Raw genomic sequence first — 20376 nt, 5'->3', positions numbered from 1 at the left:
AATTATTTATTGCTTTGCACATGCTAAAAAACAAAATCCGAAAAAAATGCAATACGAAGAGACGATGATTTAAATTATAAAAAAAAAAATTATTAATAAGAAATTAATCGACAGATAAGGCGAGAAAAAAAATTAGAAAAATCTTATCTGTCGTCTTTTGTTTGTAATTTTTAGTGTTATTAAATTTTGAAAATATTCAAAGTCGGGTCTGGTCATTCTTGTAAAGTTTTTGAACTGATCATAGCCCTTCTCAGACACGAAGTTGTTGCAGTAAATTATATCGATTTCTAAAAATTTGGGTTTGCCACCAGCGACGATGTTTTCGATTTTTCTCCTTTTTAATAATTAAGCTGTGCATAACAATGACTGCATCCTCGACTATTTCTTGGTCGTCCATTATTTTCGCCAATACACCTCTGCTGTGCGCGCACAAATGGATCACTTCATTCGTCGAAAAATAAGTTTTCAATTTGAACGGAGCCGAGAGCGCGAACGAATGCCGTGCGCGCACGCTCAGCTCGTGCGTGCTCAAGTCTAAACGCACCATTATACGCGATAAACGATACAAAAACCTAGGTTGTTTTATAATTTGAGTTTTTATAAACACCTAAACTGCCCAACGGCGAAATTTTTCCAACAACTGAAATCCTTTTATGAATGACGCGGTCAATGGCCAATATAAACTATATTGTTACGTTTTTCGTCGGTTCCGTGTGGATAGAAAGTCACAATTTATTTAAACACTATTCATTTAACACTAATTAACAAAAATAATAACGATAAAAGACTTATAGAACTATTTACAAACGATTTATAACTAAGAATTTATTTTGAATTTTCGCGCGTCAACTGCACTGGTATATTTATAACTGCCCTCTCTAGGCCACAGCCGCCGGCTTTTATACCTACAGCTAAAGATTTCTAGAATAGTCCATAGATCGTTAGATGCATAGAGAAGGTTTCGATTGTTCTCGTATGTACTACTCCATTCCAGTGGAACTCGATTTTTCTCGAACGTCCGAATGAATCATTACGGTGTCTATTCTTTAATGCGATGTGAAGGTCATCTGAAGGCGGAACATAAAGTTAGGTTAGGTCGACTCCACACGGGTCCGCAACACTGCCCCCTTCTTAGGTACATGCTCGTCCCGAGATGTACACGGTGAATGAAGGTATTTGCAAAGCTGGCCCATGGTACACTGAGAAGTCAGGTAGAAATAGCAGTCTACAGTTTTCTCTCCCGATCTCAGCTTTGGGTTGTAGCAGCAAACGAGGATCTCGATACCCGTAAATCTGAACAAGACTTCAATCATGTTCCGGATTGTACGCCAACTCAAATCATCGAGTCCGCACGCCAGTTTCGGAATGGCTAATCGTGTAATGTTGTTTAGCAAGGCTTCTCTCAGTTCAATCAGGGTCTTCCATAGATGAGACTCACTTGGGGGCCATTCCTTGGTGACTAGGTAGAAAATGTGCCTTGCTTGACCAAGTTCATTGTCGGTTAGCCTCAAGACGCTTCGAATCTCTGGATCCTGTCGGCGTAGTTCTCCGACTCGCCCAAACTTCTCATTGAACGTCGCAGCGATTCCTCTGGACATCCGCAAATCTCGGGCCACACAGTGAGCGAGCGAATAATCAGGAGCCACGAAAAAGAGGTCTCGTTGTTCTTCTTTGGTTACACCATAGCGAGCCTTCTGACTGCTGTTGTATCGGGCCATGAAATCGTCAAAGGACATCTCCGAATCAGGGGGATCAAAGCTGCAGGTTCTCACGGTCCCAGCACGATCTTCTATTTCGCCTTGATAGGGGCTCAAACGGTTGAAATGAATTACCCTCGGCTTTCCTTTTGGCAATTTTCTGATACGGTATACGACGTCATTAATCCTATCCATGACTTCGTATGGCCCTTCCCACGAGGATTGTAGCTTCGGAGATAACCCACGATGCTCAGCTTGAATGTCGTAGTGTTCCTTCATTCGGTCACTAGCGCTTTGAATATCTATGCGGACTCGCTGATGGATGTCGTCCATCCTTTGGCGTAGTCTATGGACATAATCTTCTCCGGCGACATCTTCTCCCGGTCGGCAACCAAGCTTCACATCACAAGGTAGGCGCACTTCCCGTCCCATAACGATGCTGGCTGGAGTTTGCCCTGTGGATTCTTGGACGGATGAACGACAGGCCAACAGGAACAGGTGAAGAAATTTGTCCCAGTCTCTTTGGTGGTCAGAGACTACTTTGGCCAAATAACGGTTGATGGTTCTGTTCATGCGTTCAACCATCCCATCGGATTGTGGATGCAGAACAGTCGTCCTGGTCTCGCGGATGTTAAGGACTTCACAGACGCCTTGGAACAGATTGGACTCAAAGTTTCTTCCCTGATCTGAATGCAGCTCCATGGGAACACCAAACCTGCTGATCCATTCCTTAACAAGAGCATCAGCAATGGTGGACGCTTCTTGATTTGGCAACGCGTAGGCCTCGACCCATTTGCTGAAGTAATCCATTACTACCACAATGTATTTGTTGCCAACGTTCGTCTCCGGGAAAGGACCTGCCACGTCGATTGCTATTCGTTCGAAAGGACTGCCTACATTGAACTGGCGCATTGGAGCTTTACCACGCTTTTGTGGTCCATTGATAGCAACGCAAACGTCGCATTTCTTACACCAGGCCCTCACGTCTTCTGTGCAGTTCACCCAATAGAACCGTTCACGCAGCTTGCCAAGGGTCTTGCTAACACCAAGATGCCCACCGCTGGTTCCATTGTGAACTTCCGCCAAGACTTCCGGGACCCTCTTCTTTGGAATGACGATCAGCATTCTCTCTTCTTGTCCCTCTGGTCTCTCAATCACACGGCGAAGTAATCCGTTATCTATTACTAATGAATTCCACTGGGACCAGTACGACTTCACGTTCGACGAATATCTGCAAACTTCCTCCCACGTTGGTCTCTGGTCGCGTTTTTCCAGTTAATCACTAAGCCTAATTCTGGGTCACCGATTTGGTCGTTTGCAAGATCTTCGGGTTGCCAACTATCATTAACCACAGTTGTTCTTAGGAGTTTCACTTCTTTCTCTTCTGCTCGGGAACAATGCTTACAGTCCTTAGCGCAAGGTCTTCTGAAAAGTGCGTCGGCATTCCGATGGATTGCCCCAGCTCGATGTTCTGTGTCGAAGTCAAATTCTTGTAATCGTTCAATCCATCTAGCTACCTGCCCTTCAGGATTCTTAAACTGCAACACCCATTTCAAAGCAGCATGGTCTGTTCTTAACAAGAACTTTCTTCCATAGAGATACTTGTAGAAGTGTTCCACTGCTTTAACTACTGCTAGTAATTCTCGTCTGGTTACACAGTAGTTCCTTTCCGGTTTTGACAAGGTCTTACTAAAATATCCAATGACTTTTTCTTGACCATCCTGGATCTGAGACAGAATAGCGCCTAACGCAACATTGCTAGCGTCGATATCCAATATAAAGTTTCCGTTGCCAAGAGGGTAGCTAAGTATGGGCGCACTAGTCAGGTCCTTCTTCAATTTTCGGAATGCCTCGTCAGAATCTGAGTCCCAAGAGAAACGCCTCTCGCCTTCGGTAAGTCTGGTCAATGGTTTTGCGATGGTGGCGAAACCCTGTACATAGCGGCGATAATATGTGCATAGTCCCAAAAAGCTTCGTAGTTCATGTTTATCTTTAGGTATTGGCCACTCTTCCACTGTCTTGGTCTTCTGTAGATCTACCGCAACTCCTTGGGAGGAGACTACATGTCCCAAGTTTCAAACCAGAGCTCCCTAGTCGCTTGAAAACTTCTTCCAAATTCTTCAGATGATCGTCAAAGGATTTCCCAACCACTATGATGTCATCCAGGTACACTAAACAGGTAGTCCAGGATAGACCCTTTAACACAGACTCCATTAGTCTCTCAAAGGTAGCTGGCGCGTTGCACAATCCAAAAGGCATGACGGTAAATTGCCACAGTCCGGTGCCCACCGAGAACGCTGTCTTCTCTCTGTCTTTCGGCGCCATGTGACTTGCCAATATCCACTCTTCAGATCTAACGTAGAGAATATCGTTGACCCCGCCAGCGTGTCTAGAGTATCGTCTATCCTCGGCAGGGGATAACTATCCTTCTTGGTAACATTATTGAGCTGCCGATAATCAACACAGAACCTGGTGGTACCGTCTTTCTTCTTTACTAGTACTACCGGCGATGTCCACGGGCTGTTAGATGGTTCGATGACACCCTCTTCTTTCATTTCTCGAAGGATTTTATCAGCTTCTTCACGTTTGGCGAGCGGAAGTCTTCTCGGATTTTGTTTGATTGGTCGTGCATCTCCGGTATCAATTTTGTGTTGTACTAAATTGGTACGACCTCTCTGTCCTGCTTCTCCTTTATCAAACACATCTTGATACTTGATTATCAGGTTTCTCAATTTTCTTCTATTTTCGGGAGATAATCCTTTAACGTTTACTAACTCCTTCACCATTTTGTCCGGAATTTTTGAAGTCGAAACTTTGGAGGCTTCCACGCTTCGAACGACTGAGGAGACCGAACAACAGTACCCTAAGAGGGTTCCCTTCTTCAAGGATACAGAATAATAATTCGTGTTCATTACTCTCACCGGTACAGTTTTCTTCGCTCGTAGCAGGGCTTTTCCAACAGCGATCCCTCGTCCTATTTCGCTGTCATGGTTCCTTGGCTCCAACAGAATAATACTCCCATTATTCATTTTACCTTCTAGGCAACCATCCAAAAATATCTCACAGCGCTCAGGGATCGAAACATCTTCTGCTACCACCACGCGAAGCGTCTCCTCACATTTTCGATGTAGAACCACTTCTTCTTCATTTATTTTCAAAATTCCTTGTTTGAAGTTTAGTTCAAAACCTTTAGTGGTCATGATGTCCATTCCGAGAATAAGTTCATCTTCGATATCTGCTACTAACACTGGATGTTCAAAACTGGTGCTCCCAATAACAAAAGTTGGTCCGGAACTCTCCATCAACAAAACCATCCACAAAAATGCTGTTGAATTTGTGTTGTAGCGAGGCGACTTGAGCAGTTTTCGTTGGGGCATGTTGGGTACAGGTCGACGTGTGCCCCTTCATTTCGACCCTTAGTAGTTTTCCGACCTCGACGAAGCCGGTTCTTCGTTCTTCTCCCTTACAACGGCTTCGCACGTGTCCCACCTGTCCACCCAGTTCCAGCAACGAATCGGTCCCTTCTTGCCCATGTACTGGTCCATTACTTTCCGAACAATCCCTTCCACGGATTCGTCGGAACATTCGTCGATGGCCCGTACTTTTCCTAAAGACCGAGAACTTTGTTTCGCGGCCTCGAATTCTAGGGCACGTGCTAAAGCGTCCACTAAGTGCGTTGGGTGAGCTAGGAGAAGTGCTTGTCTTGTCTCGTTGTCACGTAAGCCATCGGAGAATGCCTGTACTGCCAACCGCTCCATAACATTCTCGGGCGTAGCAGGGTACGCAAGGCGAACAAGGCGGGCTACGTCGGTTTCAAACTCCTGTAGAGACTCATTTGACTTTTGAATGCGATTTTTAGCTGGAAATGATAGACATGTTCCAAATGAGCTTGGCCGTACCTCATTTCTAAATGTCGTACCAATTGCTGATAGTCTCCCTGTTCTGATGGTGACAATGTCTGCAGGATATCAGTCACATCTCCTCGCAGTGCGACAGTCAAAGCGGTAGCCTTTTCAGCGATTGTCCATCCGTTCGCTCTCGCAGCGGCCTCAAACTGGCAAAAATAATTTACCCAAGCGGTTTTTCCGTCAAACTGTGGAGGCTTAATAACTGACTTTGAGATATACTTATTTTCGACTAGTTTTGGTGCCTCCGATGTTTCTTGACATTTTGGTGAATTTGCCTTTGCTATTTCTTGTTTTAAAATTTCGATTTTTTATTTACATCGTCCTCAATTTGTGTTATTTTGTCTTGTAGTTCCGTAAAATTCTCTATAATTTCTGTTATCTTTTCTTCTAAATTAATTATTTTATTATTAAAGCTGGCCTGTATGTCTTTAGAATTTTCTGCGATCTTATCTTCTAAAAATATTAAGTTTATCACTGATTTTTCTCTTCTAAATTAACTTCCAAGTCAATTATTTTACTATTCAAATTGTCGTTTAAATTGTCTTGTAAAATTTTTCAATGACGAGTCAAGGTCACCTTCCAGCTCGAAGTAAAATGTGTCAGGATCCTCACCTTCCTCCACCAAAACGTCTCTTAGTCTAGCTTACCCAAAATGCTTTTCTTTCCATCTGTCTCGCACTCTCTCTCTCTTCCAATATGCATTTCAGTTCGACACTTTCAAGTCTTTCAACAATTTTTTCAGAGCCATGGTCAGTCTTTTTATTCTTCTAGTCTATCACACACGCCACACTTGACACCAATTATTACGTTTTTCGTCGGTTCCGTGTGGATAGAAAGTCACAATTTATTTAAACACTATTTATTTAACACTAATTAACAAAAACAATAACGATAAAAGACTTATAGAACTATTTACAAACGATTTATAACTAAGAATTTATTTTGAATTTTCGCGCGTCAACTGCACTGGTATATTTATAACTGCCCCCTGTAGGCCACCTCCGCCGGCTTTTATACCGACAGGTAAAGAACTCTAGAATTGTCCATAGATCGTTAGGTGCGTAGAGAAGGTTTTCGAATGTTCTCGTATGTACTAGTCCATTCCAGTGGGACTCGATTCTTCTCGAACGAATGAATCATTGCGGTGTCTATGCGATGTTAAGGTCATCCGAGGGCGGGCCATATTGTGAGGTTAGGTCGAGTCCACACCGGCCCGCAACAATATCTATCGCACCTTAACCCGTTATATTTTCTATACGTAGTTCCTATACGTTTTTCTTGCCTTGTTGGCATTACGAGCCGCGGCATTTGGAGTTTAATACGTGCAAAACATGTGCGGGAATGAAGGACAAAATGAAATGTTGACGGGCAGTAGAGAAAATGGGTAAAATAATAGTATATTAAACAACGAGTTTCGAAAACGACGTTTTGCACACGAGTTCGACAGTTTGTTGGCTCGAGCCGCAGGCAAGAACCACAAGTCGAACGAGTGTACAAAGAAGTTTTCGAACGAGTTTTTTACGCTATTTTTTCTACGACTACAAATTAACAGCAGACTCGCTCAGTTTTTGCCAGTTTTGTGAAATAATTTGCGATGTAATGATGACACTTTTCTGACGGCTGCGTTGCGTTTGGCCTTTCAGCTAAACATTGGAGGTTAAAAATATTAAAATTGGCCCATGTCGTGTGCAAAATGACACATGTCGTGCGCTAAATCCTTAGCACACAACAGTTGCAAAACGCCAATTTTGAGTTTTCCGTGAGTCAAACTGCATTTTCTAGGCTAGTCGTAGAAAAAATGTTTTGAAGCGAAAATTGGACAAATTGATGGTTTTTGGGAATAGTTTAGAATACCTTAGGACGAAAAAAAGTTATTTACAAAAAGTATAATTTAAATAGGTTTTTCCTAATTTTTTTCTGATTTTTGGGGGGGGGGCATTGACCATTTGACCTTAGGGTTAAGCCGTTTAATAACACAAGTTTACAAATTCGAGTCATCTTTTGGACCCGAGCAGATGAGAACGATTCACAACGTTATTTGATACCCTGAACTCAGATCTTCAATCCGTTGTCAAGATTGGCTCCAGTTTTCGAGTTGGCGCATGGCAGTAGCACTGCGCTCTTATAACGGCCCCTTATAAAAATTTAATGTAACGTCGTCAACTGAGGACAGCGCTGCAACCGGCAATTGGAAACATAATTTGGATTTGTATTGTAGTTGTGCTGCCGATGGGTGGCCGAGTCGTACCCACTAGGAGCCAGGACAACAAAATGTGTCTTCTGTACCACTTGTAAACCCACAGGACGCTTTACTGCCACCTCTTCACATTAAACTTGGTCTTATTAAGAACTTTGTTAAAGCGCTCAATCGCGAAGGACCGGCTTTCCAGTACTTAACCAAGTTGTTTCCAAAACTGTCATACGCAAACATCAAAGAAGGAATATTTGTCGGACCTGATATTCGAACTGACGCAACGTTTACAAAATGTTTAACGCTTGATAAGGCAGCAGCATGGGCATCGTTTCAAAGTGTTGTTCACAACTTTCTCGGTAATCATAAATCACCGGATTACAAGCAAGTAATCGACAATTTGTTGCAAAATTACCACAAGATTGGAGCTCGAATGTGTCTCAAGATACATTTTCTGCATTCACATCTTGATTTTTTTCCACAAAACTTGGGCGACACGAGCGACGAGCAAGAAGAGCGGCTACACCAAGATATAGCGAAAATCGAAAGGCGATACTAAGGATTTTGGGACGAAGGCATGATGAGCGATTACTGTTGGACCCTAATCCATGAAACAGATCCCTAGCAGTATAAAAGACTCAGTTCAACCTCTGTTCATTTCTGATTTATATTGTGTAATTCAATAAATGACCGTTAACGGTCAAAAATAGTAAAATAATGAATTTATTGAATATTTCGAAAACTAGAACCAATCTTAAAAAATGGACTGCTGATTTGGATTCAGCTCCAAAAATTATCTTAGAAATTGCTTTTAGTTGCTCAGGTCCAAAACCGTGTCTACTTGTGGATACATTTAATAACTTACTATAATGTATATTATTTTCAGGAGGCACTCAAAAGAAGACGGTTCAGACTCATCGAAGGACAGTAGTCTCCAGTCTGACACCAGTGTCGACTCAGAGGATTCCTTTGCATCGGTTATTTTTGTCCCCAAATCTGATCCAATGTCACCTATTGGCGGTACTTTGTCAGCGGGACCAGCATCTCCTTTACTGAAAGGCGGATGTCAGTCTGCCCCACAATCTCCTCGAATCAAGCAGTCGAGCTGCCCGACCAGTCCGCGAGTGAAACAAATGTCGATTGGAGTACATCCGCTTACCAAACAATTCAGTTCTCCAAAAGTGAGTTCTTTAAGTTTAATTAATTAGTCTAAAATTAAAAAATAATCATATATCTACAAGTTCATATATCTGAACATTTTCGTGTGTTTTTCAGGGTTTCTCGTTTATTAGAAGAGGTAAAAAGGAAGATGCTCATAATAACATATAATTTGTTCCCGACATACAGGACAAATTTGAAATTGTTACGCTTTCAAAACCATCTCTAACTTAACCAGAATTCAGTGGCGTACCTAGTTTTTTTCTGGGTGCTGTCGTTTCTGAAATATGACCCAAATTTATGTATTTTTAAATGGGATATCCTATACAGGGTGGCGCACCTCATTCGCCTCGGTTGATTATACGAAAACGGAAAGATGTAGAAACTAAATATTTTATGACTATATATGGGGAGGCAATGTGCACAATTTAAAATTATTTTGAAATATACAGGGTGTTTCAGAACTAACATCCATACCAAACTTATATTTTTTCTTATGGAACCCCCGGTATTTTATTTAATTTTTGGATTCTTGGACCCAAAAAAAGACATTTATTATAAGGGCTAAATATGTTTAAAATCTTTGGTTCTTGAGATATTTAAAGATATTTGAATATCCATGCTACAATAAAGAGATTATTAACACCATGTACATTATTTTTCAGAATTAAATCTTGTGCTGAGTTTAAAGGCAGAGAAATAAACTTTGCTGAAAAATGTTATTGCTTCCTTAAATTTATATATGGGTACCAAAAATTGCTAATCTATTTTAAGGATTTATTTTGATAAAAACTTTGTTATTTCAAATACAACACTCTGTATTTTTTAAAATAAATCGAAGCAGATTCAAATGCTCTTTCAAACTATATTAGGGTTTCCTATACCTATCTAACTCAGATTTTGAATGAAAAGTGATTTTTAAATAAAATAGCAGTCAGGATGGCTGGTGTCGCCATGGCAATTTTTTAGTGACAGTTAGTAACTATTTTGGTATAGTTTATGGATATTATTATTTATAATTTATAACAGTTTACTTAAATTTACCTACAATAGTTTAATAAGTAAGTATTCAATATTTTATCATGAAAAATAAAGCAGTATCTGCTTGCGGAGCGAATGGCTGTTACTAGTGATTTTATTTTGTGAGGAAAATTGCTTCTTGGCCTCAAGGGCTTATGCTTAAAAATATGCAAATAGGAATCTTCCTGATAAGCATTCCTTTGAAATACTACATGTCCTATATTCGCTGGTATATGTAGTAAAAAATATATAAATTCCTTATTTTATGTCCTAGAATCCAAAAATTAAATAAAATACAGAGTGTTCCATAAGAAAAAATATAACTTTGATATGGATCTTAGTTCTGACACCTCCTGTACATTTAAAAATAATTTTAAATTATGCACATTGTCTTCCCACATACACACATGAAATATTTTGTTACTACATCTTTCCGTTCTCGTATAATCAACCGAGGCGAATGAGGTGCGCCACCCTGTATATTATTTTTTTATTTTATTTCTTTTGTTATAAGATTTCTTAAGATATATCATGCTCTATACTTAATTTTATAAACAAAGGAAAAAAATCATTAAGTTTAGTAAACATGGGAAGTTTAAAGCTTACTGATTTTTTTTAAAAACATAAAATAGAAACAGACAAGGATTTTGCGTTAAAAAAATCATACTACTTGCAATAGCGTTTTTAAAAAAACGTGACAAAAGTATTAATTTTTGCGACGTGACAAATATAATGTGAATAAAAATAGTATTTTATATAATAGTATTTATTTATACTATTTATGTCCGAAATAAATGCTCTTTTCGCAACGAATTTCATACATGATTTTTTGTGAAAGCGGATAATTTGAGATTTTTATGCTATTATTATTATTTATTTTTAAACATTTTTTAAAATGTTCTGGTAACCGGTTCCTAAGGCATTTTTTATGTATTGTTTAATGACAAAGTTCTGTCAGGTTCAAACGTCGCCGTATTTCATACAAAGTAAAAAAGTTGTGAAAAAATGAGTGATAATGACGAGTCTTTGGATATTCAACAAGCTGCTGAAACTGCGCTATCCACGTTGGTGCCCGAGAAGTCGAAAAACTTATACGAGAGCACCTACAACAACTTTGAAACCTGGGTCAAAGAAAAACATATTTTTACTTTTAGGCACTAGTGCCTAAACAAGTGTCACTTTTAGATACTAGTGCCTAAAAGAATGTCATTTCGAATCTCAAATAAATATCAAAAACTGTCAATTTCGAAACGCTTTTACAAAAAGTCATTTTAACGCCTAGGCATAAAAGTAAAGCACTTTAAAGCCTAAGCACAAAAGTACGAAAATATATGATTAAACTGACATAAAGTGTCAAATTCAACTAGCGTAACTATCGTTTCTCGATATATAATTACATACAAGGTATTATAGTCTAAGAGCTAGTAACGTTTTCGAGAAAGTATTTTAAGAAAGCTGGCTCTTTGATATATATTTTACTATGCTCTCTGGAACAGCTTGCGGCCCATCTCTGCCGATACTCGTTGCGTTCACTACTGCGCATCGGAAGTAGATCATATTTTTTTATTGAGTCCGTTAAATTCTAGTATTGAATATAAATCGAACAAGTCTCCATAGCGCAGCGCGTAGAGTTTCCGACTATGAACCGATGATCCAGAGTTCGAAACCGGGTCAAGGCAACAACTTTTTTATTTTATTTTCGTTTATATTCTGATAGTAAAGTATTAAATATCCGATAAGGACGTTGCTAGCTCTCGTACTATTATTTTTATTTTTTTTATCATCATCTTGGTGAACATCCCAAAGCGCAACTTTATCCCAGTTTAACCATGCCGTATCTATTACGGTTACCGAGATACCAATGCTCGTATTCCGAATTTGTAGCACCCTGTATACTCTAGCTAATAACAAATATTAGAATCTTTTTCTTAGCTATACAATATCATTTGTCCATGTATCATGAACTTTTTCACGATTTGTGGCACGATATTAAGATACCTACCAGAAACATTTTGAACGTTAAAAAGGTGATTTTCATGAATGTTTTTAATTACAGCCATCTACAGAACTGCTGACAACTACTACAGCTGTTTTCTTTCCAACTGACGACAAAGAATGCGATCTCAAACCGAATCTGTTACCCGTTCAACACGTCCAGAAACAGACCAAAGAAAGTACAAAAACGTTAGCTCAGAAATATGCAGTTCCGCAAATTCCAAAATTCAAAAGGACCAGTCTCAATACTCCTAACTTAAAAGGTATTTAGCATATGATCAAAAAAGGAAGTCAAGTGGTCAAGTCAGTTGGCTTAGAAATGACGATAGATGACATTACGCAAACAATTTTGAAAAAGACAGCGATCTTCATTTCCAAGTCAACTACAATGCCGTTTTTTTGGATAGTAATTTAGTCTAGTTTTTATAATAGGATTGTAATAACCAAATCGTGAATAAGTAAACTTTGTGTCAACATATCATCATCATCATCACTCTCAGCTTATTCAACCATTTCCAATTATGGTGTAGCCTCTCTTATATAATTAAATATCTACTCTGTAGTTGGGCCATCTGCTGTTTATTGTTTGGCTATGCCCAAGTTATTCCTGCTAGTTCCTAATGTCATGGTCCCATCTCAGGTTTGGTCTTCCTCTAGGTCTTGCCGCGCCCTTTCTAATTTGAAGTTCAATAAAACACAAAGTTTACTTAATCTGAATGAGTTGCATAGAGGCCACTAGCTTTTTAATTTTAACAGCCGGGTGGTCGGGGTTCAAAGATATTAATAAAAGGGCGCCACGAGATTATACTCTATGAACTCGGCAATTAAGATGTAACTATTAAGTAGACTTCAACACCAACCTCGAACTGTTGAGTGCAACTACCATGAACTTCAAATATGCTATAACTCATTAAACTTAAGTGACTCTAACTTAACTATGAGACTAGACTGCAAATAATACTACTAAAAATGTTTAAGCAATTTATTAAAATATTAAAAGTTAATATTTAAAGAAATAGAAATGAATAAAAGTTGAAAAGTAGAATAAAATTTAAATCAAGAAAACTAACTAAAAGTATGACGTCATAATCCCCCTTACTTAAACTAAGTACAAAATCCTGGGTGGATTACAAATATCAAATCTAAAATTATACTAATCTAAACAGTCTTACTCTAAGGGTTGTATAAACTTGAAACAACTCAGAAGTTCCTCTGGCTGAGCTATGGTGTATAGCTATGGGTGGCTACGACGGTGTACAGCAGCTTGATGTGATGTCACTGGAGCCCACGGATGTCAACAGATGGACGGATGCCGGCCAGGTGTAGGATTTCAAAAGGTGAACATAAAAACCCTCTACGAGGGTTTATGATGTCCAACGGGTAACTCTACACACGGGCAACAGGAACGGATGGAATTCTGGACTGTTCTGTGCTACGGTCTGGATCGGTCTTCTTGCTCTACAATTACGAACAACCAAATAAGATTTAAGAAAGATAACACTCAACTAATCTTTCTACACCACGTGGGCGTGGAAAAGTCGAAAACCAGTCAACAATACGAATAAAAATCAGTTGAGCATTGACTTAGACTAGTCAGAAGAATTATAGCATACCTTGGAACTATTCGGGGACTTCTTGGGCACGTGGAATCGGAATATCGGTCGGAAAAATTTGGCTATTTTAATCCCATTGCGGAAATTGGTCGGTGGTCCATAAAAATCCACAAAATCCAACCACGTCTCTGACCAAATGTGTTTCGGAAGACTTAATCCTTCTTTACGAAGACCTGCTATTCGCCAACAGGGAATGCTTCACGAAACGGCAGCCAGTTCTTCACGACGATATTCTCGGTCGGGGAGTACACAAGAAGTGATGCAAGGATTCAATTTCCTTCACAAAATCAGATTTCAACCGGAAATCTCCCTCCAGGATATAGATAGAGAACTATATCTCTCGACTAGTCCAACTCACAAAAAGGTATAAATAAAAAACGATGTTCTAGATTATTTTTCAACAGCCATATTTCATATCCGGTCAATGAACGATTGCACACTGCGATCCACATCAAAAATAAACGATTTAACTACGAAATTTTATCTGATAATTATAAAATTTCAATAACCAAAACAAAGGATAAATAAATCCAAAAACATCTGATTTGATCTGACAGTGACAAGTGACGAACAGGTGATGATCAAAGATATAGAGAGACGGACAAAAAGCCTACTGCTGGTCGGCATCAGTGACAGTGGAGCTGAAGCTGTATAATCTAGAGATGTATATCGGGTTGCATAATGGTAAAATCCTAAATAAAATAATATTTAACAATAAAATTATAGTAAACATGATGCAAAAATAACAGTTATTTGCGATAATTTATGAGCTAGCACACAGAGGTCGTAGCGATGAAATTTAACTGTTACAGTCTCTTAATTCCTCGTGGGTACCATGCTGTAATTTTTATGGTCCATCTGTTGTCCGTTCTTCTTGCCAGGTGTCCTGCTTATTGTCATTTAAGAAATCTGACTCTGTGGATGACATCTATTACCTGGGTCTTTTGTCGTATCCACTCTATTCTTTTACGGTCTCTCTTGGTTATTTCTCTCCCATCATATTTCGTTACATTGAGCGTTGTGTGACCTGCAGGCAGTGCTAGAATGGTTTATGTCATCAGCGAAAGATGGTTAAGATAGAGAGAGAGAGAGAGAGAGAGAGAGAGAGAAAGAGATAGATAGCTAGATGGTTAAGATATTCTCCATCTATTTTTAATCATTTGTTGGTCCAGCCCAGTTTGACGGAAGATTTCTTCTGATGTTGCTGTAAACAGCTTTCGGGATATCGTGTCTCCCTGTCGTACTCATTTACCAGTTGGGAACTCTGGGGTTATTTTATATATCATTACTCTTGCTTTGGCTCCCTTGTATATATTGGCGAGAGTTTCTATATAAGGCCTGTCAGTACCTTATTTCGCTAGGGCTTCTATTATTATCTTAGGATGTATTGAGTCGAAAGCCTTCTCAAAGTCTATAAAAGCTATGGCTAGTGGAAGTTCGTATTCTTTTGTTCGGCTGATAGTTTCTCTTAGTGTATGTATGTGATCAATAATTGTGCTGAAGCCGCTTCTAAATCCCTGCTTGTTCTCCTGATTGTGCAGCGTCTAGCGTGTTTTGTATTCGGTTGTTTATTATTTTTGTAAAGATCTTGTGTTACTGGTAGTAGGCTTCTTATATAGTTTCTGATGTCTTCTTTGCTGAATTTCTTATGAATTAGAATTATGTTGGCGCTACTCCAGTCTTGTGGTATATGTTTTCTCTTTAGCCAGCGGGTGTATATATTTGCTAGGATTTTCCAAGTTCTCCTACCAGCGTACTTCAGCTGTTACCGTCGTTTCCTGCTGCTTTTCCATTTTCACATCTTGAAGTGCCTTTTCTACTTCTCCCATGAGAAATTCTGGGACGTCATCGTGTGGTAGTGGCAGCCTTTCTTCTTCCTGTACGTTTTCTGAGGGTTTATATATGTATCGGTGGCTGTAGAGTAGAACCTTGTTACCAGGCTTATTATTTCGTTTTTGTCTGTTATTCTGATATTGTTGTGTGTTAATGCGATTAGCTGCTTCTTTCCAATCATGAGGGATTTTTTAGCGTTTTTATAGCTTTTTCTGTTTTCGCATTGCAGTTTGTACAAATTTTTCATTGCATTTTTTGATGTCTTATGCAATATTGTTTGTGTGTGTTGTGTGTCAACATATAAACAGATAATATAAACTGTTGATTAAAAGTAGTAAATACTATTTTATTTAAAACAAAATTGACCTTTTAATTCTCATTATATTTAGTTTATAGTAAAACTATTACTTTTGATAATAAAGATCAAGTCACCTGAAATCACTTCGTATGAATGTAATAAACTGGACAAATCATATCAACTGATCAAACGAGTTGAGTCATGTCTCAGTATACTACTGTTTAACTTTTGGCGTTCAAGTGCTGTTTTTAAAATGGCGGCTAGTAGTTGGGCCAAAATAAAATTCTGTGAACGTGACACGTTATACCGTATGATAGAATAAAAACGGCGTCAGCGATGGCTATGAAATGAAGATCGCTGTCATTTTATATGTAAAATTATATGGGAAATGTCATCGATCGTCATTTCCAAGCCAACTGGTTTGGTTTGGTTTGGCCATTTTTTTTCGATCATACGGTATTTATATTAACTAAAATTGCAAATGGTTGTCTTTAATACGAAATATTTTTTCAGATAACTCCAACTGCATATCAACATCTATTAAGCCTAAAACAAACATAATTGTATCGGATGGAAACTCAAACTATACAGACAAGCAATCGGGGTTTGTTACGTTGCAAGATGAATCTAGGAATGAAAAATTACGAAAAATTCGAGAGATACTATGTCAGAAACCGGGATTTGGCATGAAATCTACGAGAAACAACTGTCCAATTGTTAGAAAAATATCAGATTCGGATGGTAAAGTAAGTCAAAAATAATCTATGTTCGTAAAAGTAGCCTTAAATCCAACATTTAATTATACAGGGTGGTCCGAACTGTATTTCGGAAACTTGGACTGAAACTTCGGCAGCATATTTTGCAAATAAAAATAAGTAAAAAAGTTCGTATTATTAATTAGTCCTTAAATGCTTAGTTTCGGAGATACAGGGTGTAAAAGTTTCATTTTTCTTTCGATTTTTTCCAAATAATGTCTAAAGTAACTTCAATATTTGGATGAAAACTATTTTTTGGAAGTTTTTTGACATGAGAAATTTGATTTTGATGTCAATATGACTCCTATTTGTAGGGGGAGCCACCTACATGTGTTTTAACTGTTTTGAAGAGTAATATTTTCGTCCGTACCTGTATAAAATACTGAGTGAAAATATAATATACATTTCCGTGATTTTTTACGTAAAAAATTTCTCTTGTTAATAATCGCTAGAGCAATCGTTCTCAAGATATTTAGCATGGAAATAGTCAACACATGTCATTATTGACAAAAAATAAACATGTTGAGTAGATTATTTGACTGAAATGATAAATTTGAAAACTTTTTATTTTTTTAAAATTAATCATAAATTTTTCTTCGAAAGAATTATGATAAAGCAGTTTTTGTTAAACTTTTCGCAAAAAAACATTTTAAATTTATTATTTGTCTGATAACTATTTAATCAACATGTCTAATTTATGTCAATGATGACAAGTATTGATAACAAATACTGACGCTACTTCAGAAATTATTTGAAAAAATTCGAAATAAAAATGAAACTTTTACACCCTCTATCTCCGAAACTAAGGACATAAATTTATATAAACTTTTTTACTTATTTTTATCGGCAGAATACGCTACCGAAGTTTCCCGAATACAGTTCGGATCACCCTGTATATATTCAGTATTCTTTAATACAAAATTTGAGAATTCATAAACTGCATTTTATATCCCAGTTTCCAAAAATGTAAACAAATAGCGGCATTGTCACCCTGTATGAAGTGATATTTAGGCATATAATTTAATTTCAGGAAGAGACAATAGCTAAACGGATTCCGAAATTACTTAAGTTAGAAATATTCAATCCAGAAGAAGACGACGATAGCGATTCCAGTTGTGTTTCATCCCCAGACTCAGTAGATAGCGTAGTTAGTATTAAGTCGAGCAGTAAACATACTTCGCCACCGTATAGTTCTGTTAAGGGTAGATTTTATTTTCCAGAGAATAATAACGTTAACGAAGGTAAGTGTAATTTACAATTTTTAGCATATGATAAAATAAACATCCAGGCAGAAGGCTTAGAAGACACAATGATAAACAACGACAAAATATTTTTTTCAAGTCACAAAATTATTAAGTTTTGCAACGTGATTGATATTATACAAATGCCATTTTAATGCCTAAGCACAAAAGTACAAAAATATATTATTAAATATATTTAATATTATTAAACTAACAAAAATTCAACCAGTGTAGCTACAGTTTCTAGATATACAGTTTGTCCCCGGATTGTCTGTCCCAAAAGTCAAAAAAGTTCATAAAATTTTAATTAATGTAATGTTTTTTGTTGTTTTACAATGTTAAAGAAGCACAAAATTTCTTTAGTTCAATGTTACGGAAAGGGTGATGATAGTTTTCGGAAAATATGATACTTTAACAGCAAAGAATATGACATTAATCAAAATTAACGAAATAAACTATCAAAATTAACGAAAGAATCTATCAAAGAACGAAATCGGGTTGATATATAGAAACACCTTTTGATTTTTAGGACTTAAAAAAATCAACCATATTTTCATGTTTTTCTTAATTTTCTCTATTTTTCTTAATTATCTTTATCTTATCTTTTATCTTTTCTTAATTTCTCTGTTTTTCTTAATTTTCTTATTATTTGTCTTTTCTCTTTTCATACTTATTTACGAAATATATTTAATTTTTAAAAAATTCTCGTATGTTTACAGTGTACTTTTGGAACTATTCATAAATAATATAACTGAAAATATGTTTGACAGATCTCTGTAGAAGAAAATCATAATAGATTTGACATATTGTGACATAACTTGTGATTGTTATGTTTGTTTGATCAGGACTGCATTAAGCTACATTCTAATGCCCACTTGCACAGTTTGTATAAACTTTGTTTAAAGGCTAAACAGTGATTAACTATACATATTTTATTATAGTTAATCACTGTTTAGCCTTTAAACAAAGTTTATACAAACGGTGCAAGTGGGCATAAATCAATTCGCTGGCCGAGTCGTACTTTGGCACGCAAGCTTATCTTATGTACTTCAGTGTACTCATTCACAACAAAATTCGACGCCAGAGTGCAAGTTGAAGTTGGATTGAAAGCTTGCAAGCTGCAAACTTCCACTTCAGCACGGAATTTTCGTTTGACAATTATGACAAATTTGACATTTAAATTTTAATAATTATTTTGTTTGTGTCGTTGTTACAAGCCATTTTCCTGTGAAAAGTAAATAATTATTAAAAGAAAAATGAGTGAAGGACGCTATTCTTATTTTATTAGGACGCAATTATTGTTGCAGCTCAATAATTAGCTTGACCGAAAACCAAGGGGTTTACCAAAACCCAAAAAATGGGGTGTCCGACCCATATTAATGGCGAGAAAAAGTTTTGGGTGCTTGAGACACATTTTAGAAAAAAATCATCAATAAATGACGTTTATGTTTCCATTTTTCTAAACATAAAAACATTGAAAACTTAATTAACAACTGTCCCGGATTTTGACTCTTCCAAAATCAAAACCAACAACTAACCTAAAAAATGTCAGGAGAACGTTTAAACACGCATGCGCAAAATTCAAATTGAAATTTGTTGTGAATGGTTAATTTCGTGCCGACTTTAACGTCGAAGTGCCACTCGGCCAGCGAATTGATTTCGAATGTAGCTTTATTTTTAATTTTCGCCTATCTTTGTATCTCTCATAACTCAAAATCGAATTCGTATAAACCGTTCAAAATGAACAATTTGCTTCATTTTAAGGAGTTTTTTAAAAAGTTTCAAATAATTTTTTCTGCAAAATAAAATGGTATAATTACTTACAACACACGGTATAATTACTTACAAGGTATTAGTTTTTATATTATTTGCGGCGATTGTTGTTTAAAAATCATTTGTGACGTTTGAAAAAAATAGCATGTTCTATTTGGAGTAAAAATGTACTTTTTATGCTTTGCCTCTAATACCTGTGACCTATCGCCTCGCCACATACAGTATTATTTTTACTCCTAATCAAACAATATACTATTATTGGTGTACTCATAATTTTTCAATATATGACTAGCCGTTCTTTAACTGAATTGTTCTCTGAATGAATTTTTTCAATTATCGTTACTTTTTAATGTTATTCTTCATAATGACAACGTGGTTTTGGTTATTATACTTGTGTTAAGGTTGTGTTCGATTAAATATGGTCCTTAGTAGTAGTGGGAACTATCGAATGAATACTATCGAAACATTCGATAGTTGCAATTCATTCGAATAATTCGATAGTTAGTAAGAAAACATTCGTTGAAAACTATTCGAATAAAAATTATCGAATAGATCCGTCATCTGCCTTGAAATATTGTATTCTAGTAATTCGGCAGCAAAAAACATTCATTTATAAAATTCATTCATTTATGAAATTCATTCATTCGTCAGGATTGATTATAATAAAATATTAACTGAATTTTAGTTGTAGCCCGGCGACGTAGGTTTCTTTCCGAGAAATCCGACAGTGGTCGGTGGCAATGCTATGAAAGAAGCCGGCATTTTTGATTTTTTGCGGAGTCAGATATAGATAAGGACACATTATTTTTTTTATTGAGGTGCTAGTATTTACACAGAAAATACATTATGAAAAGCGCTGTTGCCATATTTTGGTATTAGTTGATATTAGCAAAG

The 20376-nt window shown here is 37.1% G+C and overlaps 1 protein-coding gene across 1 annotated transcript in view; it reads left to right on the top strand.

The window, feature by feature from the left end:
• The window catches only part of LOC115890283, a 93624-nt gene that overhangs the window by 56909 nt on the left and 16339 nt on the right, over positions 1–20376 (top strand). The window contains exons 10-13 of the mRNA XM_030910464.1: positions 8683–8977; positions 12031–12232; positions 16227–16459; positions 17499–17709. Coding sequence (XP_030766324.1) covers positions 8683–8977; positions 12031–12232; positions 16227–16459; positions 17499–17709 — 941 coding nt within the window. The remainder of the gene's footprint in view (positions 1–8682; positions 8978–12030; positions 12233–16226; positions 16460–17498; positions 17710–20376) is intronic.

Source organism: Sitophilus oryzae, unplaced genomic scaffold (assembly GCF_002938485.1).
Source record: "Sitophilus oryzae breed Bouriz unplaced genomic scaffold, Soryzae_2.0 scaffold_1178_pilon_pilon, whole genome shotgun sequence".
In the NCBI taxonomy this organism is placed as follows: domain Eukaryota; kingdom Metazoa; phylum Arthropoda; class Insecta; order Coleoptera; family Curculionidae; genus Sitophilus; species Sitophilus oryzae.
Note: the sequence above shows the minus strand (reverse complement) of the source record. Positions and strands in the feature narration are given on the sequence as shown.